Source organism: Bombina bombina, chromosome 1, assembly GCF_027579735.1.
Source record: "Bombina bombina isolate aBomBom1 chromosome 1, aBomBom1.pri, whole genome shotgun sequence".
Classification (NCBI taxonomy): Eukaryota; Metazoa; Chordata; class Amphibia; order Anura; family Bombinatoridae; genus Bombina; species Bombina bombina.
The window spans coordinates 1,187,582,705-1,187,605,582 of NC_069499.1; the positions used below are offsets into that span (position 1 = coordinate 1,187,582,705).

A 22,878-nucleotide genomic window follows, 5' to 3' on the forward strand; every position below is an offset into this window, starting at 1 on the left:
CAGAGTAGACAACAAACAAAGCAGATGTTTGACGAAAATCTTTAGTAGCTTGTAAGTAAAACTTTAAAGCACGAACCACGTCCAGATTGTGTAATAGACGTTCCTTCTTTGAAGAAGGATTAGGACACAAAGACGGAACAACAATCTCTTGATTGATATTTTTATTAGATACCACCTTAGGTAAAAACCCAGGTTTGGTACGCAGAACTACCTTATCTGCATGGAAGATCAGATAAGGAGAATCACATTGTAAGGCAGATAACTCGGAAACTCTACGAGCCGAGGAAATAGCTACCAAAAAAAGAACTTTCCAAGATAAAAGTTTGATATCTATGGAATGAAGAGGTTCAAACGGAACCCCCTGAAGAACTTTAAGAACCAAATTTAAACTCCATGGTGGAGCAACAGGTTTAAACACAGGCTTGATTCTAACTAAAGCCTGACAAAATGCCTGAACGTCTGGGACATCCGCCAGATGCTTGTGCAAAAGAATAGATAGCGCAGAAATCTGTCCCTTTAAGGAACTAGCTGACAATCCTTTCTCCAATCCTTCTTGGAGAAAAGATAATATCCTGGGAATCCTGACCTTACTCCATGAGTAGCCCTTGGATTCACACCAATAAAGATATTTACGCCATATCTTATGATAGATTTTCCTGGTGACAGGCTTTCGTGCCTGAATTAAGGTATCAATGACTGACTCTGAGAAACCACGCTTTGATAAAATCAAGCGTTCAATCTCCAGGCAGTCAGCCTCAGAGAAATTAGATTTGGATGGTTGAAAGGACCTTGAAGTAGAAGGTCCTGTCTCAGCGGCAGAGTCCATGGTGGAAAGGATGACATGTCCACCAGATCTGCATACCAAGTCCTGCATGGCCACGCAGGCGCTATCAAGATCACTGATGCTCTCTCCTGCTTGATTTTGGCAATCAGACGAGGGAGCAGAGGAAACGGTGGAAACACATAAGCCAGGTTGAAGGACCAAGGCGCTGCTAGAGCATCTATCAGCGTTGCCTTGGGGTCCCTGGACCTGGATCCGTAACAAGGAAGCTTGGTGTTTTGTCGAGACGCCATGAGATCCAGTTCTGGTTTGCCCCAACGATGAACCAATTGTGCAAACACCTCCGGATGGAGTTCCCACTCCCCCAGATGAAAAGTCTGTCGACTTAGAAAATCCGCCTCCCAGTTCTCTACACCTGGGATATGGATAGCTGATAGGTGGCAAGAGTGAATCTCTGCCCAGCGAATTATCTTTGAGACTTCTAACATCGCTAGGGAACTCCTTGTTCCCCCTTGATGGTTGATGTAAGCCACAGTTGTGATGTTGTCCGACTGAAATCTGATGAACCTCATTGTCGCTAGATGAGGCCAAGCCTGAAGAGCATTGAATATCGCTCTTAGTTCCAGTATGTTTATTGGAAGGAGTGACTCCTCCTGAGTCCACGATCTCTGAGCCTTCAGGGAGTTCCAGACTGCACCCCAACCTAGAAGGCTGGCATCTGTTGTTACAATTGTCCAATCTGGCCTGCGAAAGGTCATACCTTTGGACAGATGGACCCGAGATAGCCACCAGAGAAGAGAATCCCTGGTCTCTTGATCCAGATTTAGTAGAGGGGACAAATCTGTGTAATCCCCATTCCACTGACTGAGCATGCAGAGTTGCAGCGGTCTGAGATGTAGGCGTGCAAACGGCACTATGTCCGTTGCCGCTACCATTAAGCCGATTACTTCCATGCACTGAGCCACCGAAAAGGGGGAGGAATGGAATAAAGAACACGGCAGGAATTTAGAAGTTTTGATAACCTGGACTCCGTCAGGTAAATTTTCATTTCTACAGAATCTATCAGAGTCCCTAGGAAGGAAACTCTTGTGAGGGGGGATAGAGAACTCTTTTCCTCGTTCACCTTCCACCCATGCGACCTCAGAAATGCCAACACTATGTCCGTATGAGATTTGGCAATTTGGACGTTTGACGCCTGAATCAGGATGTCGTCTAAATAAGGGGCCACTGCTATGCCCCGCAGCATTAGGACCGCCAGAAGCGACCCCAGAACCTTCGTAAAAATTCTTGGGGCTGTATCTAGCCAAAAGGGAAGAGCTACAAACTGGTAATGCCTGTCAAGGAAGGCAAACCTGAGAAACCGATGATGATCTTTGTGTATCGGAATGTGAAGATAAGCATCCTTTAAATCTACTGTAGTCATGTATTGACCCTCTTGGATCATAGGTAGGATGGTACGAATAGTCTCCATCTTGAATGATGGAACTCAGAGGAATTTGTTTAAGATCTTTAGATCCAAAATTGGTCTGAAGGTTCCCTCTTTTTTGGGAACTACAAACAGATTTGAGTAAAATCCCTGTCCCTTCTTTGGAACTGGATGGATCACTCCCATAACTAGGAGGTCTTGTACACAGTGTAAGAATGCCTCTCTCTTCATCTGGTTTGCAGATAATTGTGAAAGGTGAAATCTCCCTTTTGGGGGGGAAGCCTTGAAGTCCAGAAGATATCCCTGGGATATAATTTCCAACGCCCAGGGATCCTGGACATCTCTTGCCCACGCCTCGGCGAAGAGCGAAAATCTGCCCCATACTAGATCCGTTACCGGATAGGGGGCCGTTCCTTCATGCTGTCTTAGAGGCAGCAGCAGGCTTTTTGGCCTGCTTACCCTTGTTCCAGGTCTGGTTAGGTCTCCAGACCGTCTTGGACTGAGCAAAAGTTCCCTCTTGTTTTGCATTAGAGGAAGTTGATGCCGCACTTGCCTTGAAGTTTCGAAAGGCACGAAAATTAGACTGTTTGGCCCTTGATTTGGACCTATCCTGAGGAAGGGCATGACCTTTTCCTCCAGTGATATCAGCAATAATCTCCTTCAAACCAGGCCCGAATAGGGTCTGCCCCTTGAAGGGAATGTTAAGCAGCTTAGACTTTGAAGTAACGTCAGCTGACCATGATTTAAGCCATAGCGTTCTGCGCGCCTGGATAGCAAAACCAGAATTCTTAGCCGTTAGTTTAGTCAAATGAACAATGGCATCAGAAACAAAAGAATTGGCTAGCTTAAGTGCTCTAAGCTTGTCAAGTATGTCATCCAATGGAGTCGCTACCTGTAAAGCCTCTTCCAGAGACTCAAACCAGAACGCTGCAGCAGCAGTGACAGGAGCAATGCATGCAAGGGGCTGTAGGATAAAACCTTGTTGAATAAACATTTTCTTAAGGTAACCCTCGTGCTTTTTTAGATCCAATGGATAAAAAGTTAAACTGTCCTCGACAGGGATAGTAGTACGCTTTGCTAGAGTAGAAACTGCTCCCTCCACCTTAGGAACTGTCTGCCATAAGTCCTGTGTAGTGGCGTCTATTGGAAACATTTTTCTAAAAATAGGAGGGGGAGAGAACGGCACACCTGGTCTATCCCATTCCTTAGTAATAATTTCTGTAAACCTTTTAGGTATTGGAAAAACATCAGTGCACACCGGCACTGCATAGTATTTATCCAGTCTACACAATTTCTCTGGCACTGCAATTGTATCACAGTCATTCAGAGCAGCTAAAACCTCCCTGAGTAACACGCGGAGGTGTTCAAGCTTAAATTTAAATGTAGAAATATCAGAATCAGGTTGCATCATCTTCCCTGAGTCAGAAACATCACCCACAGAAAGAAGCTCTCCTTCTTCAGCTTCTGCATATTGTGAGGCAGTATCAGACATACCTCTTAAAGCGTCAATATGCTCTGTATTTCATCTAACTCCAGAGCTATCTCGCTTTCCTCTAAATTCAGGTAGTCTGGCTAATACCGCTGACAGTGTATTATCCATGACTGCCACCATGTCTTGTAAAGTAAACGCTATGGGCGCCCTAGATGTACTTGGCGCCATTTGAGCGTGAGTCCCTTGAGCGGGAGTCAAAGGATCTGACACGTGGGGAGAGTTAGTCGGCATAACTTCCCCCTCGTCAGATTCCTCTTGCGATACATTTTTTAAAGACAGAATATGATCTTTATTGCTTAAAGTGAAATCAGTACATTTGGTACACATTCTAAGAGGGGGCTCCACAATGGCTTTTAAACATAATGAACAAGGAGTTTCCTCTATGTCAGACATGTTTATACAGACTAGCAATGAGACTAGCAAGCTTGGAAAACACTTTAAATCAAGTTAACAAGCAAATATAATAAACGGTACTGTGCCTTTAAGAGAAACAAATTTTGTCAGAATTTGAAAAACAGTGAAAAAAGGCAGTAAATCAAACGAAATTTTTACATTGTGTATAATAAGCTAACAGAGCATTGCACCCACTTGCAAATGGATGATTAACCCCTTAGTTCAAAAAACGAATCAAAAAAACGATAGATGTTTTTTAACAGTGACACCAAACTGCCACAGCCTTGCTGTGGGCCTACCTTCCCCAATAAACGATTTTGGAAAGCCTAAGAGCCCTCTAGAGATGTCCTATAGCATTCAGGGGACTCCTTGAGGAAGCTGGATGTCTCAGTCTGTAAAAGTTACTGCGCAAAAAAGCGCTAAATTAGGCCCCTCCCACTCATACTAACACAGTGGAAAGCCTCAGGAAACTGTTTCTAGGCAAATTTAAGCCAGCCATGTGGAAAAAACTAGGCCCCAATAAAGTTTTATCACCAAAGTATATATAAAAACGTTTAAAGATGCCAGCAAACGTTTTATATTGTAAATATAAAAGAGTATTACCTCAGAAAGTAAGCATGATACCAGTCGCTATTAAATCACTGTATTCAGGCTTACCTTACATAAATTTAGCATCAGCAGCATTTTCTAGCATTCACATCTTCTAGAAAAATCTTAACTACACATACCTCATAGCAGGATAACCTGCACGCCATTCCCCCGCTGAAGTTATCTCTCTCTTCAGTCATGTGTAAGAACAGCAATGGAGCTTAGTTACAACCTGCTAAGATAATAGAAATCACAGGCAGATTCTTCTATTTTTCTGCCTGGAACAAAATAGTACAACTCTGGTACCATTTAAAAATAATAAACTTTTGATTGAAGCAAAATAACAGCTACATTTCACCACTTCTCTCTTACTACCTCCATGTTTGTTGAGAGTTGCAAGAGAATGACTGGATATGGCAGTTAGGGGAGGAGCTATATAGACAGCTCTGCTGTGGGTGTCCTCTTGCAACTTCCTGTTGGGAATGAGAATATCCCACAAGTAATGGATGATCCGTGGACTGGATACACCTTACAAGAGAAATATATCTAAGTGGAAGGATATGTAGCTTTAAGTCGTACTGGTGTCAAGTACCAACGCGAGAGCAACTTATAATTGGTTTCCTGTATGGAAGTTGATATCAAGGATTTTTTAGTGGATAAAAATATTTTTTGCCATTGTTGTGCTGTAATCTCAATATTTAACTCTTGATTCAAAGAGGTTGTAAAATTGGGGAGGGATCGTGATGTGATGTCAATTAAAATTCTGTATGAAGTTCCCAATGTACCTTTTGTAAGTATATGTGTAGAGCACAGTAATTCAAATGGCGTCAAGGGTCTGTTGAAGGAGTCTTTGTTAGGGTGGGTTGATATGTAATGTCGCACTTGGAAATACGTGAGCCAGGTGTTGAAGAGGCATGGAAAGTCTGTTTTTAGTGTAACTAATGTTTTAAGTGAAGGGCCTTCAATTAACTTATATTTAGGTAAGTGAGAAAACATAATTTATGCTTACCTGATAAATTTATTTCTCTTGTAGTGTATTCAGTCCACGGATCATCCATTACTTATGGGATATATTCCCTTCCCAACAGGAAGTTGCAAGAGGATCACCCAAAGCAGAGCTGCTATATAGCTCCTCCCCTCCACGTCATATCCAGTCATTCGACCGAAACAAGACAAGAAAGGAGAAACCATAGGGAGCAATGGTGACTGGAGTTTTAATTAAAATTTAGATCTGCCTTAAAAAAGACAGGGCGGGCCGTGGACTGAATACACTACAAGAGAAATAAATTTATCAGGTAAGCATAAATTATGTTTTCTCTTGTTAAGTGTATTCAGTCCACGGATCATCCATTACTTATGGGATACCAATACCAAAGCTAAAGTACACGGATGATGGGAGGGACAAGGCAGGAACTTAAATGGAAGTAACCACTGCCTGTAGAACCTTTCTCCCAAAAAAAGCCTCCGAATAAGCAAAAGTGTCAAATTTGTAAAATTTTGAAAAAGTGTGAAGCGAAGACCAAGTTGCAGCCTTGCAAATCTGTTCAACAGAGGCCTCATTCTTAAAGGCCCAGGTGGAAGCCACAGCTCTAGTGGAATGAGCTGTAATTCTTTCAGGGGGCTGCTGTCCAGCAGTCTCATAGGCTAAACATATTATGCTACGAAGCCAAAAGGAGAGAGAGGTTGCCGAAGCTTTTTGACCTCTCCGCTGTCCAGAGTACACGACAAACAGGGAAGAAGTTTGACGAAAATCTTTAGTTGCCTGTAAATAGAACTTCAGGGCATGGACTACGTTCCTTCTTTGAAGAAGGATTAGGACATAATGATGGAACAACAATCTCCTGATTGATATTCCTGTTAGAAACTACCTTAGGTAAAAACCCAGGTTTAGTACGCAGAACTACCTTGTCTGAATGGAAAATCAGATAAGGAGAATCACAATGTAAGGCAGATAACTCAGAGACTCTTCGAGCCGAGGAAATAGCCATCAAAAACAGAACTTTCCAAGATAAAAGCTTAATATCAATGGAATGAAGGGGTTCAAACGGAACCCCTTGAAGAACTTTAAGAACCAAGTTTAAGCTCCACGGAGGAGCAACAGTCTTAAACACAGGCTTAATCCTAGCCAAAGCCTGACAAAAAGCCTGGACGTCTGGAACTTCTGCCAGACGTTTGTGTAAGAGAATAGACAAAGCAGAAATCTGTCCCTTTAACGAACTAGCAGATAAGCCCTTTTCTTAACCCTCTTGTAGAAAGGACAATATCCTAGGAATCCTAACCTTACTCCATGAGTAACTCTTGGATTCGCACCAATATAAATATTTACGCCATATCTTATGGTAAATTTTTCTGGTAACAGGCTTCCGTGCCTGTATTAAGGTATCAATAACCGACTCCGAGAAGCCACGCTTTGATAGGATCAAGCGTTCAATCTCCATGCAGTCAGCCTCACAGAAATTAGATTTGGATGGTTGAAAGGACCTTGTATTAGAAGGTCCTGCCTCAGAGGCAGAGACCATGGTGGACAGGACGACATGTCCACTAGGTCTGCATACCTGGTCCTGCGTGGCCACGCAGGCGCTATGAGAATCACTGATGCTCTCTCCTGTTTGATCTTGGCAATCAGTCGAGGTAGCAGCGGAAATGGTGGAAATACATAAGCCATGTTGAAAACCCAAGGGGCTGCCAGAGCATCTATCAGCGCCGCTCCCGGGTCCCTGGACCTGGATCCGTAACAAGGAAGCTTGGCGTTCTGGCGAGACGCCATGAGATCCAGTTCTGGTTTGCCCCAACAATGAATCAGTTGAGCGAAGACCTCCGGATGAAGTTCCCACTCCCCCGGATGAAAAGACTGGCGACTTAGAAAGTCCGCCTCCCAGTTCTCCACGCCTGGGATGTAGATCGCTGACAGGTGGCAAGAGTGAGACTCTGCACAGCGAATTATCTTTGAGACTTCTAACATCGCTAGGGAACTCCTGGTTCCCCCTTGATGGTTGATGTAAGCCACAGTCGTGATGTTGTCCGACTGAAATCTGATGAACCTCAGTGTTGCTAACTGAGGCCAAGCTAGAAGAGCATTGAATATTGCTCTCAACTCCAGAATATTTATTGGGAGGAGTTTCTCCTCCTGAGTCCATAATCCCTGAGCCTTCAGGGAGTTCCAGACTGCGCCCCAACCTAGAAGGCTGGCATCTGTTGTTACAATCGTCCAATCTGGCCTGCGAAAGGTCATCCCCTTGGACAGATGGACCCGAGAAAGCCACCAGAGAAGAGAATCTCTGGTCTCTTGATCCAGATTTAGTAGAGGGGACAAATCTGAGTAATCCCCATTCCACTGACTTAGCATGCATAATTGCAGCGGTCTGAGATGCAGGCGCGCAAATGGTACTATGTCCATTGCCGCTACCATTAAGCCGATTACTTCCATGCACTGAGCTACTGACGGGCGTGGAATGGAATGAAGGACACGGCAAGCATTCAGAAGCTTTGATAACCTGGACTCCGTCAGGTAAATCTTCATCTCTATAGAATCTATAAGAGTCCCCAGGAAGGGAACTCTTGTGAGTGGTAATAGAGAACTCTTTTCCACGTTCACCTTCCACCCATGCGACCTCAGAAATGCCAGAACTATCTCTGTATGAGACTTGGCAATTTGAAAACTTGACGCTTGTATCAGAATGTCGTCTAGGTACGGAGCCACCGCTATGCCTCACGGTCTTAGCACCGCCAGAAGTGAGCCCAGAACCTTTGTGAAAATTCTCGGGGCCGTAGCTAACCCGAAGGGAAGAGTTACAAATTGGTAATGCCTGTCTAGAAAGGCAAATCTTAGGTACCGATAATGATCTTTGCGAATCGGTATGTGAAGGTAGGCATCCTTTAAGTCCACTGTGGTCATGTATTGACCCTCTTGGATCATGGGTAGGATGGTTCGAATAGTTTCCATTCTGAATGATGGAACTCTTAGGAATTTGTTTAAGATTTTTAGGTCCAAGATTGGTCTGAAGGTTCCCTTTTTCTTGGGAACCACAAACAGATTTGAGTAAAAACCTTGCCCTTGTTCCATCCGCGGAACTGGGTGGATCACCCCCATTACTAAGAGGTCTTGTACACAGCGTAGAAATGCCTCTTTCTTTATTTGGTTTACTGATAACCTTGAAAGATGAAATCTCCCTTGTGGAGGAGAAGCTTTGAAGTCCAGAAGATATCCCTGAGATATGATCTCCAACGCCCAGGGATCCTGGACATCTCTTGCCCAAGCCTGGGAGAAGAGAGAAAGTCTGCCCCCCACTAGATCCATTTCCGGATAGGGGGCCCTCTCTTCATGCTGTCTTAGGGGCAGAATTAGGTTTTCTGGCCTGCTTGCCCTTGTTCCAGGACTGGTTAGCTTTCCAGCCCTGTCTGTAACGAGCAACAGTTCCTTCCTGTTTTGGAGCGGAGGAAGTTGATGCTGCTCCTGCCTTGAAGTTACGAAAGGCACGAAAATTAGACTGTTTGGCCTTTGATTTGGCCCTGTCCTGAGGAAGAGTATGACCCTTACCTCCAGTAATGTCAGCAATAATTTCTTTCAAGCCGGGCCCGAATAAGGTCTGCCCTTTGAAAGGAATATTAAGCAATTTAGAAGTCACGTCAGCTGACCAGGATTTAAGCCATAGTGATCTGCGCGCCTGGATGGCGAATCCGGAGTTCTTAGCCGTTAGTTTGGTTAAATGTACAACGGCATCAGAAACAAATGCGTTAGCTAGCTTAAGTGCTTTAAGCTTGTCCATAATCTCATCCAATGGAGCTGTGCGAATGGCCTCTTCCAGAGACTCAAACCAGAATGCTGCAGCAGCAGTGACAGGCGCAATGCATGCCAGGGGCTGTAGGATAAAACCATGTTGAACAAACATTTTCTTAAGGTAACCTTCTAATTTTTTATCCATTGGATCCGAAAAAGCACAACTATCCTCCACCGGGATAGTGGTACGCTTAGCTAAAGTAGAAACTGCTCCCTCCACCTTAGGGACCATCTGCCATAAGTCCCGTGTAGTGGCGTCTATTGGAAACATTTTCCTAAATATAGGAGGTGGGGAAAAAGGCACACCGGGTCTATCCCACTCCTTGCTAATAATTTCTGTAAGCCTTTTAGGTATAGGAAAAACGTCAGTACACACCGGCACCGCATAGTATCTATCCAACCTACATAATTTCTCTGGAATTGCAACTGTGTTACAGTCATTCAGAGCAGCTAATACCTCCCCAAGCAATACACGGAGGTTCTCAAGCTTAAATTTAAAATTAGAGATTTCTGAATCCGGTTTCCCTGGATCAGATCCGTCACCCACAGAATGAAGCTCTCCGTCCTCATGTTCTGCAAATTGTGACGCAGTATCGGACATGGCTCTCACATCATCAGCGCGCTCTGTCCTTAACCCAGAGCTATCGCGCTTGCCTCTTAATTCTGGCAATTTAGATAATACCTCTGTCATAACAGCAGCCATGTCTTGCAAAGTGATTTGTAAGGGCCTCTCTGATGTACTTGGCGCCACAATATCACGCGCCTCCTGAGCAGGAGGCGAAGGTACTGACACGTGAGGAGAGTTAGTCGGCATAACTTCCCCCTCGTTGCCTGGTGATAATTTCTTTACAGATAAAGACTGACTTTTATTTAAAGTGACATCAATACATTTAGTACACATATTTCTATGGGGCTCCACATTGGCCTTCAAACATAGTGAACAAACAGATTCATCTGTGTCAGACATGTTTAAACAGACTAGCAATGAGACTAGCAAGCTTGGAAAATCCTTTCAAATAAGTTTACAAGCAATAAAAAAACGCTACTGCGCCTTTAAGAAGCACAAAAAAACTGTCACAGTTGAAATAACAATGAACCAAATCAGTTATAGCAACCAAATTTTCACAGTAAATGTATTAAGTTAGCAAGTATTGCACCCACTAGCAAATGGATGATTAACCCCTTAATACCCAAAACGGATAATCAATTTAACAATTAACGTTTTTATCACAGTCAAACACACTGTCACAGGTCTGCTGTGACTGATTACCTCCCTCAAAATGAATTTTGAAGACCCCTGAGCTCTCTAGAGACGTCCTGGATCAAGGAGGAAGAAGCAGGAAGACTGTGACTGAATTTTTACTGCGCAAAAAAGCGCTAAAATAGGCCCCTCCCACTCATATTACAACAGTGGGAAAACTCAGTTAACCTTTTCTATGCAGAAATATACGTCAGCCATGTGGAAAAAATCATGCCCCAAAAGATTTATCACCAAAGTACCTCACAAAAACGAATAACATGCCAGTAAACGTTTTAAACATACATTTTAAAAGTTATGTAGTGTTATCAATAAGCCTGCTACCAGTCGCTTCTACTGCAGTTAAGGCTCATATATTACTTCAGTATTAACAGCATTTTCTTAGTCAAATTCCATTCCTTAGAAAATTACTTTACTGCACATACATTCATCAGCCTGATACCAGTCACTACTACTGCATTTAAGGCTGTACTTACATTACATCGGTATCAGCAGTATTTTCTAGTCAATTCCATGGCTTAGAAAAAATATTTTACTGCACATACCTCATCTGCAGGAAACCCCGCATGCTATTCCCTTTCTGAAGTTACCCCACTCCTCAGAATGTGCGAGAACAGCCAGTGGATCTTAGTTACTTCTGCTAAGATCATAGAAAACGCAGGCAGATTCTTCTTCTAAATACTGCCTGAGAGAAAAACAGCACACTCTGGTGCCATTTAAAAATAACAAACTTTTGATTGAAGAAATAATTAAGTATAAAAACTCCACACTCCTCTCACACCTTCCTACTATGTTGAGAGTTGCAAGAGAATGACTGGATATGACGTGGAGGGGAGGAGCTATATAGCAGCTCTGCTTTGGGTGATCCTCTTGCAACTTCCTGTTGGGAAGGGAATATATCCCATAAGTAATGGATGATCCGTGGACTGAATACACTTAACAAGAGAAAGAGTGTTTTCCATTTGTATACCAGTAGTTAGGTGATAAAAGTAGGGGAATCCTTTATTTCATAGCAATGGTGTAAGAGAGGAAGGGGTTATGAATAATAAAGGATATTTACCAATTAAAGTGTCCCATACTTTTAGAGTTACTGAGATCAAAGGATTGGATGCTATGTTAGGGTTTCTATCTTTCATTCCTATCCAGCCTTGTTCTCCAAGGTTATTGATATTTATCATGTCGCCCTCTAGTGTTATCCATAGTTTATCTTGAGGGTGGTTGTTCCATTGGATAATACGGTATAGGTGTGTGGCGTAGTAGTAGAATAGGATGTTTGGTGCGCTCAGACCACCTCTGTCTTTAGGTCTGTAAATGGTTTTCTTATTTCTGGGGTTTTTTATGTCTCCAAATAAATTGATTTGAAAGTGATTGTATGGATAGGATATAGGACTTGGGGAGGGGTATTGGGGCTGCTTGAAATATATAGGAGTATTTTAGGTAGGATTGTAATTTTGGTAGCAGCAATTCTACCTAGCCATGATAGGCCTAAGCCAGCAGGAGAGTGTTGTACGGATTAGATGGGTTAATAGTGGATAATTTAAGGTAAAGATGTCTGGGATATTATATGCTAATGTGATTCCTAGGTATTTCATTTTTTTAGTATTGGTGTTGAAAAGTGTCAACCTATTTATTTCTTGTAGTGTTTGGGATGTGGCCGATATGTTTAAAATGTCAGATTTGTCATAGTTTATGGAAAAGTTGGACTATCTACTGTATCTTTCAAATTTGGTCATATGGGGTTGTATTGAAGAAATAGGTGAGGTCAGTGTTAGTAGGATGTCACCCGCGAATAATGAGATTTTGTATTCATTGTGGCCCACAATAAGGCCCTGTATGGGTTTGTTATTTCTAATGAGGCAGGCAAGAGGTTCTATGGAGAGAGCAAATAACAAAGGGGATAAGGGGCAACCATTTAAAGGGACACAAGTCAAAATTAAAACTTTCATGATTCAGATAGAGCATACAATTTTAAACAATTTTCCCATTTACTTCCATAAATAAAATGTGCACAGTCTTTTTTTTATATTTACACTCCTACTGAGCATGTGCACAAATTCACAGAAAAAATGTACATGCATGTGATTGGCTGATGGCTGTCACATGGTGCAGGGGGAGTGGAAATAGATATAACTTTGAAACTAGTCAGAAAAAAAGTTCTACTACTCATTTGAAGCTCAGACTAAGTATTATTGCATTGTCTTGTTATCATGCCTTTGTTGATTATGGAAATATACTGTATTTACCAGTCTGAGATCTGTGCATATCCTAAAAAGGGCTAATTAAGTAAAAATAATTTGCATAAAAAAAATGTTTAAAACTTGCTGGCAAATATTTTAAAATAATATTCAAAAATAAGCAAAATTAGTTACATAGCCATGCTGTCTGGATTAGACTGATCCACCCCAGTTCTCCTTATCAGTGCTTAGCATCAGAAGCACATGCATTGTATTTCAACTGAGTTCACAGCAGCTTATTTGCTTCTAGGCATGCTCCAGCAGTTAATGAGTGTTAAAGTCTTGCAATCTACCAAAGCAAAGAGTTAATGGTGAGGCAGTATAAATTTGCAAGAAAAGTAATTCAAGTACATATGTTTTGTATCTATCCCAACTTGTTTTATGTATGTCCCTTTAAGGGGAGAAAGTGTGTCACCATGCCATACTCTTAGGGACCTGTACTTCTGTACACATAGGCTAGTAAAAGATGGGTTTCCCATCATCACCAGGTATACACTGGTACATTGAGTTGTCACCATGCAAATTAGAGGTGATTTCACAGCCACCAGGATTACAGAGGCACTGTGTATAATAGTGTAGTGTAGGTGGAGCACTCTCAAAGCAATTGATCTCAGATTTCATAATTGCTAGCAACCCCCAACAACATATATATAGATATTTGTATATGCACACTCACCAAATGTTCCACAACTGCCAGGGTGCATTTGCAGAGAACACCATCTCTAAGCTGCCATCTCTCTAAGTGACATCTTTAAGTGGCAGTGCTAAGAATTAGTCAAGCTCTACAAACAGGACAGAATGCTACTTATTCAAGCCTAAACTAACCCTGCTATTTCATTCACTTTCAGGTATGTCCCCTATCCAAACTGCTGTTTCTTCCTGGACCTTTTTTAACACTGCTTTATAACATCCTATGGTATGTCCCTCAACTAAACTTCCTTCTATGCCTGTATCTGATCACATCCTGTCCCCAGCATTTGCATTTCCAAATTTTTGTAACTTAGCTTAATTAATTGACTAATCCCCACCCAATTTTGATTTATGTGCATCTATCCCTTTGATCTAGTTTAGTTCTTAATTGTCTTACCTGTGTGTTACTCATCTCCCTGTCTCCACTTAGTTAATTGATCTAACTCAGCTGTCTTTAGAAGCCCTATATATTTAAAGGGACACTGAACCCAAATTTTTTCTTTTGTAATTCAGAAAGAGCGTGCAATTTTAAGCAACTTTTTAATTGACTCCTATTATCAATTTGTCTTCGTTCTCTTGCTATCATTATTTGAAAAAGAAGGCATCTAAGCTTTTTTTTGGTTTCAGTACTCTGGACAGCACTTTTTTATTGGTGGATGAATTTATCCACCAATCAGCAAGGACAACCCAGGTTGTTCACCAAAAATGGGCCGGCATCTAAACTTACATTCTTGCATTTCAAATAAAGATACCAAGAGAATGAAGAAAATTTGATAATAGGAGTAAATTAGAAAGTTGCTTAAAATTTCATGCTCAATCTGAATCACAAAAGAATTTTTTTGGGTACAGTGTCCCTTTAAGATCAGCTTTAGGGAAAGCATTTGCAGAGAACACCATCTCGAAGCTGCCATCTCTCTAAGTGACATCTTTAAGTGGCAGTGCTAAGAATTGGTCAAGGTTTGAACAAGTTTTGAAGATGATTTGAGGCAAGTTAAATATTTTCTATTTAAAACAAAAAAAATTGCACTTGAAATTCTGCTATGATTTCAGAACTGCTTTTCCTTTTAATAGCCTCATGCCTACTCCAGAGGCATGCTCACATGCTCATACCTTACCCTTCACAACAGGCAGTTTATATTGGCCCCTCTCTCCTTTCCTCTCCTTACCATAGCTCTCATGAACTACTTTCTATTTTAAAATCTATGTCACTAAACTGCACCACCTCACAGAAATGCCCCCACTGCTATAAATCTCATTCTCACCTACTCTTACTTTCCATCTTGCTGCTATTAGAATCAGGTGACATCTCTCCAAATCCTGGGCCCACACGCATCCCCACCATTACCCAATCACGCACTCCTTATAGTAACTTTAATAAAAGCAACACACATAACCTCCTCTCCATCAAATGCATCCCATACGCACACACTCCTTTCACTTGCGCACTATGGAACTCTTGCTCTGTCTGCAATAAACTTACAACCATTCATGATCTGTTTATTTCAAATTCTTTCACCCTTTTAGCAATTACTGAAAACCTGGCTATCTCCTTCCGACACAGTTTCCACTGCTGCTCTCACACATGGTGGTCTTCACTTTAGCCATACCCCTAGGCCAGGTGATAAACGTGGCGGTGGTGTTGGGATCCTGCTCTCCCCATCTTGCACTTATTAGTACCTACCATCAATACCATCTCTCTCCTTCTCTTCCTTTGAAGTCCACTGTATTCGCCTGTTCTCCCCCCTCTCTCTCAAAGTGGCAGTCATCTATCGCCCTCCCGGACCTACCTCCCATTTCCTTGACAACTTTGCCGCCTGGCTTCCTCACTTTCTCTCTACAAATATACCAACCATTATCCTTGGGGACTTCAACATTCCCATTGACAACCCACCTGCCCCTTCTGCCTCTAAACTTCTTTCACTTACATCCTCCTTCGGTCTCTCACAATCCATCCTATTCCCTACTCACCGTGAGGGACACTCCATCGACCTGGTATTTTCCTACCTCTGTTCTATATCTGACCTCACCTGTCACCCTTTTCCCATCTCAGACCATCACCTGGTCACCTATAATATTAATGCAACAGCTAAACCAACTCCTCCCTCCCGCCCCCGCAGCTGTAGAAATCTGCATGCTGTGGATCCGCTCCAATTTTCAAAAACTATTCAAGATCTCCTCCCTCACACTTCCACTATAACCTGCCCTGATCTCGCAACATCCCACTATAACAAAACTCTCTCCTCTGCACTTGACACACTTGCCACGTCGTCAGTTGCAGCCCTGGCACTCTCAGCAAACACGCTATTTGAAAAAATGCTCCCGTACTGCTGAGCGCCGCTCTGTATCTACTGCACCTCTCTGTGAGTCCCTTCATTGGCTCCCCATACACAGCAGAATTAAATTCAAAATTCTCACCCTTGCATACAAAGCACTCACCAACTCCGCTCCCCTCTACCTATCCTCTCTAAATCAACAAGTATACTCCAGCCCGCCCACTAAGATCCAACAATGACCTGCTCCTTGCTTCTGCGACTATCACCTTCTCTCGTGCTAGACTGCAGGACTACTGTCGTGCAGCACCTACCCTCTGGAACACTCTCCCTCGTGCTGTCAGGCTTTGCCCTAATCTTTCTTCCTTTAAATGCTCTCTGAAGACTTTTCTGTTCAGAGAAGCCTACCACCCAACTCAATAATATTCCTTTTACCTAACAACATTTCCCTCCTCTAACTCTGCATTAACATCTTTCTCACTCTTGCAGTCCTCACCTCATGTTTCCCAACCTCCTACCCTTCTAGATTTTAAGTTCCCACGGGAATAGGGCCCTCGATTCCTCCTGTATGTGTTTGTAAATTCTGTCCTGTCTCTTAATACTATTGTTTTATTTAAATTATCTGTATCCATGGACAGCACTGCGGAATATGATGGCGCTTCATAAATAAAGTATAATAATAATAAACCACAAAAACACAGTCCACGTTCAGCAAAAAAAAGTACTCACTGGTCTTTAGTCGACAAGAACTTAAATAGAACTTTATTCCAAGCGTGTAACATTTCAGAATAAACAAACTGATTTGCTACACTGTGGTGTACAGCCTACATACATATATATATCCCATCAAAAGGCAGTCACTGGTCTTCGTAAAAAAAAAAACTTATTTCAGGTCATCATTAAAACGACATTACGTTTCAGTGTAGTCCAACACCTTTGTCAAATGTCATGCAAAAAACAAGCCTCCAAAAACCGGAACCCCAAACAAACACACATCTAAGACAAGTGAGTGCCTTTTTGATGGGACTTTGAATTTTGGATAAAGTGCACCCTGGCAGTTGCATGAGTTCATAAGACTGTGCTTATCCTTCCTTGGGGATTTATATATATGTGCGTATGTGTATATATATATACAACGAGGGGGTTTGGTTAAGCACACCTGAAAAAAAATAAACAACACAAAAAACCATTTGTATATTGGCACTCATATTGTGAGTGCTGCCAAAATGACCAAAATACATATAAGACAAACAACAGGTATTGGCGCACATCCAAGCACTTAAGTCCACATATATTCTATTTACATATTGCATATTTAAATATGCTGCAAATAATTTTGTTACTAAATATTCTTTGGGATCTTAGTCACACAATATGGCCATATTCTGCTCAGCCAGTCACCACTTACAAGGTGTCCCAAGATTGACTGGTCCTAACACTATACAGTTTAGCTTTGCTGGGCTGAATCATTCGATTCTAATATTAAATACAGAATTCCAACACTGCAGTTCTATGCCTTAAATCATGACTGCACAGAATGAAACTCCCTAGCTTTATATATATATATATATATATATATATATATATATATATATATATATACACATATATACATACACACACATACATATTAGCCTTACTGGGCTGAAACATTCGATTCTAATATACCAATACAGAATTTAATATTAGAATCAAATGATTCAGCCCAGCAAAACTAAACTGTATAGTGTTAGGACCAGTCAATCTTGGGACACCTTGTAAGTGGTGACTGGCTGAGCAGAATATGGCCATATTGTGTGACTAAGATCCCAAAGAATATTTAGTAGCAAAATTATTTGCAGCATATTTAAATATGCAATTAATATGTAAATATAATATATGTGGACTTAAGTGCTTGGATGTGCGCCAATACCGGTTTGTCTTATATATATATGTAAGAATATATATATATATATATATATATATATATATATATATATATATATATATATATATATATATATATATATATATATATATATATATATAAAGAGATTCAGATTGCATTTCATAAGACCTTGTATCTGGCTCTCCTTTATCACAAGATATTTCTCCTGTCATATTTTCAAGTAAATTAATCCACCTGTGAGCATCACCTGTCCTTATCTAAAAAATCACACTACATATTTTACCCAGGATCTCAGTCTTGTCATAATCATCAAATTAATCTTATAACTATATTCATTTTCCTGTTTACCAAAGCTCATAGTCTTATTTACACCTATACTTTGCTTTTTATTTGTATCTACTGTACATGACCTTTAGCTTCTTTATCAAACATGTAAAGGCACCTTAAACTATAAAAACATATATAATGTATATTAAAGAGCACTATCCAAACATAATACAACATAACATGTTTGCACAATACTGTTCTGTGGCAAGGCATTTCAGTGGCGGATAAGCAAAACTCCCACAGCTTTATTGGAGGCTGGTTACCCACCTTCTAAGCATAACAAAAAAAAGTGTTTTTTGTTGCAGTGTAGAAACATCAGTTTTCAAAAAATACAAAGCAATACATTGTAAAAAGCCCTCTTTTAGATTCAACAAAGGGGAAAAACCTCTAAATCCTATTTATTGTCTCAACCACCAAAAGCAAACTACCATACTTTGTTCTAAATAAATATTCTAATATAAGTGAAATAACATAATTCTAATTTCTATACATGAAAGAAATAATAAACACACAGTTAAGTAAAAATAGCTAAATAGAGCTGAAGACCTTCAATAAATATCCTCGTAAAGCAGATTAAATACTGTTATAGTTATATATTATAATCAGACATAAACCACATAAATAGTAATAAGTGGTATGCTTACTGGTTCTGAAGAGGTCTCACTTCTAACCCGGGTGTCCAGCTGATATCTTGGGGCCTCTGTACCAGAGATCCGCCCCACTAGCTGGCTGGGGTGGACAACTTGTGGAAGACTGGGCATCTGTTGCCATGGAGAGACAGGATCCGTTTGAGAAGTATTTTTGAGAGGAGTGACTTTTAATAGTGAACCTGCAAATAAGAAAAGTTGGAAGCAAACAAAATAAATGAGAAAGAAAACAGGAAATATTTATAACTGCTTACTGAAGCAAGAAAAGGGAGAGAGAACACATGATACAGTACAGAGAAAATCACAGAATAATGCAAAATAAAGGAACACACTAAGGAAACAAATGGATATTTGTATTATAATGAAAACTGATTAAATAAAATGAGGGATAGACAGATGAAAACATGAAAATAGGAAAAAATATGACAAAAATAGTAGAGAATATGATAAGTACAACACCTGTCCATGCTTTCTCCTCCAGCAGTAAGTTCTCACAGTACCCTAGTAAATGTTGTTCCCCTTAGGCACTAAGGGATGTCTATTTCTTCCCACAAACCAGTCTCCTCCTCCCTTAGCAGCAGTGAATATACCTACCTGATGCATTGCGGTATGTGCGACTGTGATACAGAGAGGGCAGTCCCATGTATCCTGTCAGTGAGAGGAATGGAAGGGAGGGGGATCTCTATATTGGGTGGGAGGGTTTCATTAATTAAGGTGTTTTAGAGCTAGGAAGAGATGCAAAGTTATCCTATAAGGACAGTTCACGGGTACCTAACTGCAGTGTGGCGTTTCCATGGATAAGGGGCTAGATAAGGAACTGCTCTGCAAAGAATTGCAGTACTATATTGGTAGGAAAGGTATTCCCAAGGAAATCTGCCTCTTGCAGCTGGTGACAAGACAGAAGGAAATGAGCAGCAAAAAGCAGAATCTACCCTTAGAGGACTATTAGCCAAAGCAATGTATACAATGTATATATAGGCTGCAATCACAGGTACAAGACAATTATGGAAATGCCAGTGGTGAGAGGAGGGAATGGGTTGACAATAGAGGGGTGACAAAGATGTTGGGGTTAGTAACAGTGTCTGTACCAAGATCTAGAATATAATACTCACCCAGATGAGGCATGACACAGATCACAGCAGCTACAACCCAGTACAGCTCCAGACACATCATTCATACATAATCACATGGGCTCAGGGGGTGACAGGGGACAGTCTCACACAGCCATCAGCCCCTAGCCTGGAGACAAGAGCTCAGCCTCTTTGTGTCCCTGTGACCAGCAGGATGCTGGATCTGCAGTGTGTGCTTGAGAGCAGCTTCAATATTAACATAAAGACACGTGAGGAACATCCTCCTCCCTCTGTGCTCCAGCTCCCCCATCCATCCTTCTCCCTCTCTGCTGCTTCCCCCTCCCCCTTCAATTCAATGCTCTCTCTTTTACCCTTATTTTTTTTTCCTATTTCTATTCTCCATTGCTGTGGTGTGTTTCACCCAATACTGACACATATTGTTTTATGTCAGCATTTCATATCTGAAGCCAGTGTTCTGACAGGGAAGAAACACCTAAAATCACTGTATATAATACAGACCCATCCAGTCAGGTTCTGCTCTTATTTAGATGAAAAGCTGAAGTTCAGTTAAAGACTGGGAAAGACATATATATGTATCGACTCTTTCAAATTCTATAAATGCCCATACCATATGCTGGAAGTCTATTCCATACAAGATTAAGAAAACACTTCAAATCATGACCTCTTGTTCTACCATAAGGTTACTCAAAATCATGTTTTGTTTATGAAATATATTAAAATCACATCCATATCTTAACTTCATTTAACTACTTAATTTTCTCTCTTTTCACCAAGATATACATATTCAGGTCATGAAGTATTTACATTTATATATTTATTTCTTCACAATGTACCACTTAATAGCCAGTCTTTTAATGGTTTCCGTTAAGACGTTGCTTTGGACATTTAGCTTCTGGAACTACATACAATATTCTAGGTGAATTCTCATAAGTAATAAAAAAAAGCTTAATCCAATGGGATCATAGGTGACATATCAGAATGAGTTCATTAGACATGGAGCAGGTAATGAACAGAGAGTTGTCATAGGTTATAGTGAGATTGGAGGGGGCAGCAGAGCTTTCATGTAACAGTGAGACACACTACTGCAGGTCTGTTCTCCAGAACACTATAAAATGAAACATCAGATTGTGCAGGTCATTCAGGTCAGTCAAATTAAAATGGTTCATATGAAGAGCAGTACATTTTATACACTACATTCAACTACACTACTGTATCACCTTAAACCAGCTATATTTGAAAATGCAAAATAGATTATATTTATTAATAGAATTTAGTTATGTTCTCAATATCTAACTTCTAAATTAGAATATATTTCAATTTTCGCAAACTCTTTGCAACGTTTTAGCTCATAAAAAAATTAAACATTAGAAGACATTTAAGTATTTGTCATCTTTGCTGCATCTAAAAGAACACACGTTTATTTGCATAGTAATTTTTTTAAATGGATGTATACGTGCTGAAAAAGAAAAAATAAACATTGTTTTCTTATGCTTCTGCGGTGCGTCAGTAGAGCGGTGGGAGTTTTCCTTATAAACCATTAAGCTTCTATCTTATGGACCGGCTGTGTACAGATATGAGTTTCATGTTGGTTTCAAAAATCAAAGTGAACAACTTTAAAGGGACATAATTGGTTTGGGTTTTATTTCATGATTTAGGGAGAACATGCAATTTTAAACAACTTTCCAATTTACTTCTATTATCAAATTTGCTTCATTCTCTTGGTATAATTTGTTGAAGGAGCAGCAATGCACTGCTGGATTCTAACTGAACACATGAGTGAGCTAATGACAATCAGTATATATATATGCAGCAACCAATCAGCAGCTAGAACCTAGTTTCTTTGCTACTCCTGAGCTTTCCTAGATAAAACTTTCAGCAAAGTAAAACAAGAGAAGTAAATTGGAAAGTTGTTTAAAATTGCATGCTCTGTCTAAATCAAGAAAGAAAACATTTGGGTTTCATGTCCCTTTAACATAACTTATGTAAAAAAATATGTTAAATCATGTCTAAATAGTACTCTCTCATATGCATAATATTTTATAAAGTTAAATGCCCCTTTTAGAATTAATGTCATGCTTCATAACAGCAATTCTTTTTTTCATTACTACCCTAAATAGCTATGTGTAACCCCCAGAGGAGTTAAACATAAAGGTAAAGGCTCTCTTGAGAATGGAAGCTAATCAGGAGCAGCAGCTGCACAGCCCTGCCAATCACAGGCTGAGTCTTGCTCTGGAGTTTCAAGACTTGTGGGTTCACAACCAGGATTTTAACCTGTGTGTTTAACCCCTTTGTAGGAATTAAAGGCATTGTTATCTAGGGTCAGTAGTGCATAAATTGCATGCTCGAAGAAATAAGAAGATATCATTGCATTAGAATGTCCCTTATGCAGTTTTAAATACAATAAATATATGTTGTGAAAAAAAATCTTTGCTCACACAAAAACGTAAATCCAGTAGGTTTCTTTCTGTGATATATGTAGGGTGAAATCTATCCCCTTAAATAATCCCTGGCCTGACAACTTTTTAAAATAACTTTTTTTGTAACTTTGTATATTATGACTAGAAACCTGAATTTGCTTCTTGAGAAATATGTATGTGGAGGCAAAGGAAGGTCTGACAGCAGGAGCAGCAGATGGTAAATGAGTGGGATGACTATGACAGCAGCATTCATGATGGATTTGAGAGGGAAGTGTGGAGTGTTAAAAAAGCCAATTAGGAGAGTAGTCTGGAAGACTATAAATTGTAGGTGTCCAATGTGACTTGGATATTGTTTCTTTGAGTACTAAGAGTACATAAAGGGCATTCAGTTTGCAGATATTAAGAACCTTTTCTTAGCGGACACATACACATTGCATTTAATGACACAAACTAAAAAATGTCTGGATATCAAAACATTGGAGTTCACACATATTGCAGATTACATGCAAAGTTGGGAATTTTAAATATATAGTACTAAAGGTGTGTGTTAACATTATTTCCCATCCCATCTCAATCTTAGTCTTTTTTTTCATCTTTGG

General features: G+C 40.5%; 1 protein-coding gene across 2 annotated transcripts in view; it reads right to left on the reverse strand.

The window, feature by feature from the left end:
• Window positions 1-20,056, reverse strand: part of ADAM11 (ADAM metallopeptidase domain 11) — a 615,610-nt gene extending 595,554 nt beyond the window's left edge. For both annotated transcript variants that reach the window (XM_053699946.1, XM_053699947.1), the window contains exons 1-2: window positions 19,884-20,056; window positions 18,769-18,953 (exon numbers count right to left, since the gene is read on the reverse strand). In XM_053699946.1, the coding sequence (XP_053555921.1) occupies window positions 18,769-18,953; window positions 19,884-19,944 (246 nt within the window). In that variant the 5' untranslated portion in view covers window positions 19,945-20,056. The remainder of the gene's footprint in view (window positions 1-18,768; window positions 18,954-19,883) is intronic.
• Between the last annotated feature and the right edge of the window lie 2,822 nt (window positions 20,057-22,878).